Genomic DNA, 9,334 nt, shown 5'->3' with positions numbered 1-9,334 from the left:
CGGGTAAATTCGAAGTTCCTAAACCTTCTTTATTAAATTCCTTTAATTTAATTAAGGTATAATTTTCTTAGGATATATATAGCTCTTTATTTTCTCGGTTTATTATAATATTTAGACCTAAGAAGTCTTTATATCTCCTAAGATAGTAAAATCTAGGAATTTAGATAATTCTTTAAATAATCTTTCTTCTATTATAGATTTAGAGGGCCCTACTATAAGAAAGTCGTCGACGTAAATTGCTAAGGCTATACTATAGTCCTTATTTATAAATACTCCTTCGTCTATTAAAAGAGGAAGAAATCCGAGATTATTTATTATAATTTTTAAATAATTATACTAGAGCTTAGGACTTTATTTTAGGGTATATAATGCTTTCTTTAGCTTTGCTTTAATTTGACCGGTTTTATATAGGTCTAGGAATTTAGTTAATTTAATTCCTTTAGCTCTATAAGCTGATCTATGTTTTAAATAATATTCTTTAAGAGCGTATTCTTCGTAGCTTATAGGAAGATCGATATATACTTCGCTATCTATATCGGTATATACGAAGGCATTTGTTATATCTATTTGCAAAGCTTCGAATTCGTAGATAATAGCTAAAATAAGCAGAATTCTAATAGATTCGGGTCTAGCCGTAGTCGAGAAGGTATCTAGGAAATCTAAGCTATAGATCTGCTTAAATCCCTATATTACGAAACGGGCTTTATATTTTATTATATTATTTTGACTATCCTTCTTAATAGTATAGACCTAGCCTCCTATAGCCTCCCTATCCCTAGGGAGGTAGGAAAATTCCTAAGTTTTATATTTAATTAGCTAGATAATTTCCTTAATTATAGTATCTTTCTAAAATGCCATTTTAGGGCTATTTATTGCCTGTTTATAGGTCTTTAGAATTTTTAGATCCTGATTTTCTATACTAGCTAGAATTAACTCCGTAAAATCGCAGTTTAGAAATAAATTAACGTTAGGGTATTCGATATAGTTAGAATCGAACCCTTCCGGCTTCTTAGGTAATTCTACTACTATTTTACTAGTAGTAGGAATAGGATCGTTATATAGAGACTCTTCTTCTATAGAGGGCGAGGGACTTTTATCTCTAGGTTCTCTAGTAGCTTCCTCTATAGGGATATAGCTTTCTAGCTTATCTTTATTCGGAATAGAATTAAAATCAAAGGTATTATTACTACTAGAGATTTCTAGATTTTTTATAAATTTATTTTCTAGTATAGTAATATCTCTAGAGATAGTAATCTTTCTCTTAGAAAATCCTAGATTTTATATGCATTTTCTAAATAGCCTACTATTATTCCCTTAAAAGCTCTATTATCTAGCTTATCTTTAGGGTCTTTATTCTTATAATATATAAGGCTTCCGAAGGTCTTAATTTTATTTAAGGTCTCGAAGGGTAGTATTATATTATCCCTCTTTTCTATAGGACTTTTAAATCCTATCGCAGAATGCGGTGATCTATTATATAAATAGGTAGCTGTTAAAACAGCTTCTCCCTATAGATATTTAGGAAGCCTAGCAGTAAATAAAAGAGCTCGTACTTTTTCTAATATAGTACGATTTATTCTTTCTATTCTACCGTTAGATTCCGGCGTCCTAGGAGGACTAGAATTAAAGGTAATTCCTTCTTTTTCGCAATAGAGCTTTATTTTATATATAAATTCTTTAGCATTATTAGAAAATGCTTCTCTAATCCTAGTATTTTTAGGGTTATTTTCTACCCTATTTTTAAATTCTAGGAACCTATCTAGAGCTTCTCCCTTTTTTCGAAGAAGGTATATTTCTAGATATCGGGTTCCTACGTCTAGGAAAGAAATATAATAGTAATATTTATTATAAGTAGGCACTTTAATTAGCCCTTAAATATCTAATACTATTTTTTCTAAATAAGAATAAGACTTATACGAAGGTTGTTTACTAACCTTATTCGTTGCTTTAGCTCTAATATATATTTCGCATTGCCTTATTTTATTTTCCTCTTCTAAAGGCATTTTATATCCTTATTATATCTTTTAATATTTCTAAAATAGCCCTACTATTTATATGCCCTAAGCGTAAGTGCTAAGTATAAAAATCTATATCCTTTGCTTTTAAAGACGTAATAAGGATCGATTAGCTTTCTAATAAAGGTTCTATAGAATATAATATAATTTATTTCTAAGAAATCCTTTAGTAAGGACCTTAGCCTTATTATCTAATAAAAGGACTTTATTTCCTCCTATTAAGGCATAGGTATTATTAAAATAAGATTAGGATAGTATATTTACCCTTAATTCGGGTATATAAAAGCAGTCTCGAAGGATATACCTTTTTCTACTATGCGGGAACTTAAATACTAAGTCCCCCTTTCCTTTTACTAATATAAAGGAAGCTTTTCCCTAGCAAACTTTAGACTTAATTTCTTTATAGTTAATAAGGAAATTCTTATTAGATACTATATGCCTAGTAGCTCCGGTATTATAGATAAAATCAAAGATCCTTTTATTCTTATAACTAGGAAATCCTCCTTCTCTTGCCTTTAAGACTAATTCCTTTATTCTAGGAATCGAGGCTTCTAGAGGTCCAAAAAGAGAGTCTTTATTAGCTTCTACTATAGGGGTATTTATAGAGGTTAAAATTACCTCTAAATCCTTAGACGTTTATATAGGGGTCGGAGCCCTAGAAAGGTCTATAAGGTCGATATCTAGGTCTATATTTTCTTGCGAAGCTATATTTAAGACCTTATTACTATCGTCCGAATCGGACTCTAGCTCTATAATTCGAGCCTTCCTTCTTTTATTAGTAGTAGAAACACTACTAGAAGGGGATTTCTTCCTAGAAGAAGAAGACAAAGAAGAAGATTTTCTCTCCTTAGAAATTCGAGTCCTATCGTCCTTCTTTCCTTTATTTAAAACCTAATAAGCAGGAGCCTTATTCGGGTGTAATTTATAGCAATTTGCTATAAAATGCCCTGGTTTTTTGCATTCCTTATAATAAGGAGTATCCGTAGAATTTCTATAGGATTTCTAAGGCTTCCTTCGTATTAGGAAGGCTTTCTCCGAAGATTTATCTATATCCTCTATTCTTCTAGCTTCGTCTAAAAGACTAGCTATTAGGGATTCGAGGGTAAACGCCGCAGAATCATGCCTAAGGCTCTGCGTAATATTTATAATATAGCTTCTAAATTCCTTATTAAGGCAATTAAGAATCCATGCTATAAGGATAACTTCTAGAATTTCTATGTTATAGGATTTTAAATCCTCGTAGATTTCTTTTACCTTATAAAGGTATTTCTCTAAATCGGAGTCCGAGGGACTAAGATTAAAGAGCTACTTAATAAGCAGATAATTCGACGAAAGGTTCGACGGATTATATAGCTTTTTAAGCTTATCCCACGCTTCTTTAGCATTTTTTAGATGCCGAATTTACATTAAGGGACTATCTTCGACTCGAAGGAATATTATAGATAAAGCCTCCGTAGTCTATATATGATTTGCTTGCTTTAGAGCAGCAATAAGCTTTTCTTTTATAAGGATAGCTTCTATCCTCGTAGTCTATAAGGTATAATTTAAATTTCCTTAAGTCTAGAGAATTTATATTCTTTCTATCTACCTATTTTATATAAATTCGGTATTATTTCGTTCGTAGGGATCGAGAAGTCTAGACGGGAGTTTAAGAGCGTAGGAAGGTAAAAGAAGTTAGGGGGAATTTCGAAAGGAATTTTAATTGAATATTTCGACGAGGAATTTCAAAGGTATAAGTAGTTAATTTCCCGGCTTAAAAGGAGTAAGCCGGGCTTATAACCTCTAAAGGTATATGAGCAAAAGCGGAATTTTGGGAAATTAAGGAATCACGTAAGTCTACGTGATAGAGGGGAAGAAGGAGTATAAGGTAGGATTTTCAACGGAATTTATTGGTAGTGTATTAGTGTATAGAAGAGGTGTTTAAGTTGATGATTCTCTATCTATCTACTAGCGGACATGCTGTCTTATATAGACAATTGTAGCTGAACGGAAGAACCTTTCGGGACCAGATTTAGGCTGCCGTATAGCCCTAAGACTGGGGAATTCCGTGATATCTCGAGTGAATCTGGAAGTGTCTTGGTTCCACTGATATTCGTGTTTAGAGGAGGTTGGTCGTGCCGGTGTTCTTAAGAGGTCTTAGCTAGCATTCTAAGCTAGCTCTGTTCCTTCGATTCCCGATTGTACGATAACCGGCAACCCGTTTAATGCATAATGACATGCAAAATGACGAGCGATTCTTGCTCTATAGGATGAGATTTTGTCTATAATTAATATACTATGTATTGGCTTATATAATCGGGAGAGTATATTATAGCTGCTTTATTTATAGTAGGAACACCGTTCCTTATAAATAGTAAGCAGTCTTATTCCTTCGTAGCTAGCACTCGACCTAGACGGCTCGATCTACTGCCCCTATAGCTGCTATAGCCCTTATTACTGCGGCTCCCGCTGCTGCTGCTACGGCTGTTGCTCTTTCGGCTCCTCCTCCCTCGAGAGCATTAACACCGTCTTTAACGGCTGCCCTAGGCCCGGCCCCGGCTCCGCCTCTTACTCCGGGCCCGGCCCCGGTCCCGTTAGTTAGACCGGCCCGACTAGTCCCCTAATAGACCTTTTAGTCCGTTAGTCGAAAAATCAGGGAACTAGTCGAAATCGAACCTCGTTAAAATTAGTAATAAGGGGTAAAAAGGGGGGGTTTTTAAGTAGACCTTCTAGAAAAGAATAAGGATTCCTCGAAGAGACAACGTATAAGGAGGAATCGACCTACCTACTAAGTATATAAGAAGCCCTATCGGCTAGAAGACTACTAGTAGGTCTTTGAGGAAAACTGTCACACATAGGATATCAGCCTCCAACAGTCTGACCCCTATTCGCACAGTCCGTTTCACATTTCCCCACAGAAACTTCTAGGAGGCATCATCAACGCATCAGTGGCTTCCAGATGATCCGATCAGATGCTTCCATTCACTACCATTCCTTCCATTCTCATATTCAGGCAGTCTATAAAGATCTCGCCTCTTTCCCACCTTAGATAGCAGAATCAAGAGTCTTCCAGTCCCTGATCTTTATGCCCACTTGCTCATCCTCCGTGCGATAGTTATGAGCCCGGTCTGCCACTGACTGGGTATCTTATTCTTGTTCACTCCGCTGCGCAGAATAGCTTCCACAATGAGCTCAGCTCTAGATCTTGATGGCTCTTCCAAGGGCACCGTGCTCAACGGCCCTTGCGACTGGAAACAATGGATTTCTATCATCAAGAAATTCGCCACGTCCCACAGTCTTTGGGACTTTCTGGACCCTGCCGTCAAGGAGGGTAAGCCGGTTCTTCAGCAGCCAGTTGAACCAACATTCCGACAAATCAACCACGAAGCATCTGATCTCGTGGATCTGACCTCGGAGGAATTTCGCCGTCTCGAATTCCTCCACACCCAATACCGCTCGAAGCTTCAAGGGTATAGGGATCAAGTGAAGGCACTCGCCAGCCTTCAACAACACATCGTCAAGACCATCGGCAACTACTACAGCACCATTGCCGAGGAACACGACGTTGCAAAGCAACTTGCCTTGCTTCAGGCTCGTGTGGCCCCAACCGACTGGGCACTCGAGAGGAAGTTGTTCAGCGTTATCGTTCCACCCTTCAGTCGCCAAACAGGACCAAGATCGAAGCTTGGGTCACCCAATGGCAGAAAGTCCTCACTGAGGCAAAGCAATTAGGGCTTCCTGATGTCCAGGACCTTCGCCCTACCCAAGATTTCCTACAGGCTGTTTCGTCCATCAACGCCCCATTCACAGACTATTGGGTCAACAAAATGGAAGACGAGGCCGTATTCGGCAAGCCTGATTGGAAGACGGACTTCCCGGACGGCATTAAGATCAGTGAGATCTTTGAACGAGCTCACCGAATCAAGGCCGCCAACAACAGCAAAGGATCATTCGAGCTGCCTTCCAAGGCAAGGAGAGAAATCGGAGAGGAAAGAGGACAAGCCTAAGTGGTCTTCAAGCAAGAACGCTGATGGTGTTCCTATGTGTGTCTGCGGAGAATATCACCGCTTCGTAGATTGCTTCTATCTCATCAAATCAGCTCGGCCTGATGGCTGGACTCCTGATCAGAAGGTTGAGAAGAAGATCAAGGAAATCCTCGACTCCAATCCATGGGCAAAGAAGATGACGGAGAAAGCACAAGACTTCAAGAAGAAGGAAATGGAGAAATCGTCCGACTCCTCCGTTAAAGGCACAGCGTTTGCCGGTCTTCTACCAGCTCCTGACAACACACCGCCTCCTCAACACCTCCATCAACCAGTTTCTCGACGGGAAAGGCAGTCTACCCGCTGTATGACTCCTTTATCCTTGATTCCGGATCAGACACACACATTTGCAACAACCGATCCTGTTTTCTTGACTACACCGCCCTTGCAGAGCCAAAAGAGCTCTTTGCAGGCGATAGTCAACTTCAGATCCTTGGCTACGGCACAGTCCGTATGAAGCTTGAAGAAGGAGGACTTTTTCAGCTCAACGAAGTTGCCTTCGTGCCAAAATTCCACACCAACATCGCATCCTCGACCGCTTTCTTGCGAAGGGATACAACTGGAATCCACTATCTGGACGCGTCTCTAAAGACGATCAGATTATATTTCATACGAAACGCCGCTTTCGTCAACCGGTCATCGAGTTCAACCCGATTAAGGAGGACTCTCACGCCTCCAACTTCACATCTTCATCTGCACCTCGCGCAGTGAAAACAGCAGATGCTACGCTTTGGCATAAGCGCCTAGGCCACTTGAACGCTCAAGCCCTAGAGCGTCTTGTTGAGAACACGACGGGTTCGAAGATCAAAGGCCCAGTTACCATCGATTGCACCGCGTGTTCCTTGGGAAGGGAAAGAAGGTCGTCTCTCGCCGAACCCTCAAAACCGAGCCCCAGACCATTCTGGAGAATCTACGTTGATATCTTCAGTATGAACACCTCATTCAACGGCAAGGAAGCTGTTCTTCTTATCAAAGATGAATTTACAAGCATGATCTTCATCTACCTTCTGAATGACGCGACACAAGGGTCCGTTATGACTGCTTTGAGAAACCATGAGGCAATGATTCAACGCCAATGGAATCTCAATATTTGCATTATCCACCGTGATAACGATCGTTCTCTTCAGAGTGCGTATGAGAGCTGGATCGAGGAAAAGGGGATTCAAGATGAACCTTCTGCCCCTTACACTCCCGCTCAAAACGGCTCTGCAGAGCGATCTGGGGGGGTAATATCTGCCCAGGCCAGAACAATGGGAATTGATGCCAATTTACCATCTGATCTTTGGCCAGAGACTTGGAAAGCAGCAGTGTTTTTGCACAACAGATCGCCCATGCAGAACCACAGCTTCCGAACGCCTTTCCAGCTGCTTCATCAGTGGCTGCGAGACAACAACAGAGACATAGGCTACCAGCAAGACCAGCCTGACATCACGTTTCTCAAGGCATACGGCTGCAGAGCCTATCCCTTGACACCCCAGGCCCTTCAGAACAGACAGAAGAAGGACCTAAAGACCGACCTCACACAGAAATCGGTTATCTCGTTGGATATGATTCCACGAACATTTTCAGGATCTGGATTCCGTCCACATCAGAAGTCCGAAGGGTCCGAGATGTGACCTTCAATGAAAGCATCTTCTATGACGGAAATGATCAGCCACCAGAACCTATCCCACAGCGCGTGGAAGTACAGCTTCCAGCCCACATCGAGGACGAGTCGGATTACGAGGAAATCCCCACTCAAATCGATGAACCTGAACCTGACCCCGTTGAGCAATCTCCTTCAACCTCAGACCAAGGAGACGCCACCACGATTGTGGTACAACCCGAACCATCTGATCATGAGGACTCGGATGATCAGGATGAGTTTCATGACATTCAGCACCCATATCCGACACCGGACCCCGGTCCGAGTGACTCTCAGCCACGGCGCTCAGCCCGCACTCCAAAGCCTCGCAAGCTCAGTGCTTTTTCGACCAACACTAAGGGTCAATTCCACAGCTCTTTCTTTCTCGGCAGAGAAGAAAACTTCACAGACGACACCTTCCTCCCGAACCTACGACGTATAAGGAACTTCGCACCCACAGATTTGGTCCTCAGTTCAGAGAAGGAGCCCACGCCGAGTGGAAAGCACTCCAACAGAGAGGAACCTTCAGAGCGGTCCTCAGAGACCAGGTCACGGGCAAGCTTTTGCCACTTACCTGGGTCTTTAAGTATAAGTTCGACAAGCATGGCTTTCTTACAAAGTTCAAAGCCCGTCTTTGTGTTCGAGGAGATCTTCAACAGCTAGGTGACAAGGACACCTATGCAGCAACCCTGCAGGACGTTCTTTCCGGATTCTCATGGCCATCACCGCCAAATTCGACCTTGAGACCCGACAGCTCGACGCAGTTAATGCCTTCACAAACGCCTCTTAGAAGACGAGGAGGAGGTCTATGTAGCCTTCCCAGACGGATACTACAGACAGGGATGGGCTCTTCGCCTCATGCGAGCCCTCTATGGCCTCCGACGGTCCCCTCTTCTTTGGCAGAAGGAACTCACTGCTGCATTCAGAGAGCTTGGTCTTACACAGTGTCCCGACGAACCCTGCATCTTCCAGAACGACTGGCTCACTGTTTTCTTCTTCGTTGACGATATTGTTTTCCTCTATCGCAAGGAAAACGAGGACGCAGCTGATGAGATGGTTGCAGCCCTCAAGAGGAAGTACGCGATGACAGACCAAGGGGAATTACAATGGTTCCTTGGTATCAGACTCTACGTTGCTAGGGATCTAGTTTCTTTCTTCAGTTTGCACTGCCCACTAGCCAGCACAACCTGGGGGGGTATGTCACACATAGGATATCAGCCTCCAACAGTCTGACCCCCTATTCGCACAGTCCGTTTGCACATTTCCCACAGAAACTTCTAGGAGGCATCATCAACGCATCAGTGGCTTCCAGATGATCCGATCAGATGCTTCCATTCACTACCATTCCCTTCCATTCTCATATTCAGGCAGTCTATAAAGATCTCGCCTCTTCCCACCTTAGATAGCAGAATCAAGAGTCTTCCAGTCCCTGATCTTTATGCCCACTTGCTCATCCTCCGTGCGATAAAACCGACCTAAAAGAGTTAACCCTTTAAAGAGGCTATAAGAAATAGTATAATAGTCTCTTAAGGAGGACCCCTCGTTATAAAAGAAGATAGACGAGATTTAGGTTACTAAGAAATAGTAACTAATAACGCCGCTGCCCCTATTCGAGCCGTAAATTTAAGGAAAAATAGTTAGTATAGTAAATCCGGCCTTCGTCTTCCCTATAG

The 9,334-nt window shown here is 41.6% G+C and overlaps 1 protein-coding gene across 1 annotated transcript; it reads left to right on the top strand.

Moving 5' to 3' along the window:
• Positions 1 to 8,519: 8,519 nt before the first annotated feature.
• Positions 8,520 to 8,977, top strand: HRG_04122 (reverse transcriptase (RNA-dependent DNA polymerase) domain-containing protein; the record flags this gene model as incomplete). The annotated part of the gene is made up of 2 exons (XM_044862593.1): positions 8,520 to 8,737; positions 8,911 to 8,977. 2 exons carry the CDS (start codon positions 8,520 to 8,522, stop codon positions 8,975 to 8,977), a joined length of 285 nt encoding a protein of 94 aa, XP_044723619.1.
• Between the last annotated feature and the right edge of the window lie 357 nt (positions 8,978 to 9,334).

This window comes from Hirsutella rhossiliensis (genome assembly GCF_020360975.1).
Source record: "Hirsutella rhossiliensis strain HR02 chromosome Unknown scaffold00003, whole genome shotgun sequence".
Classification (NCBI taxonomy): domain Eukaryota; kingdom Fungi; phylum Ascomycota; class Sordariomycetes; order Hypocreales; family Ophiocordycipitaceae; genus Hirsutella; species Hirsutella rhossiliensis.
The sequence above is the reverse complement of the archived record's forward strand: the minus strand, read 5'-3'. Positions and strand labels throughout refer to the sequence as shown.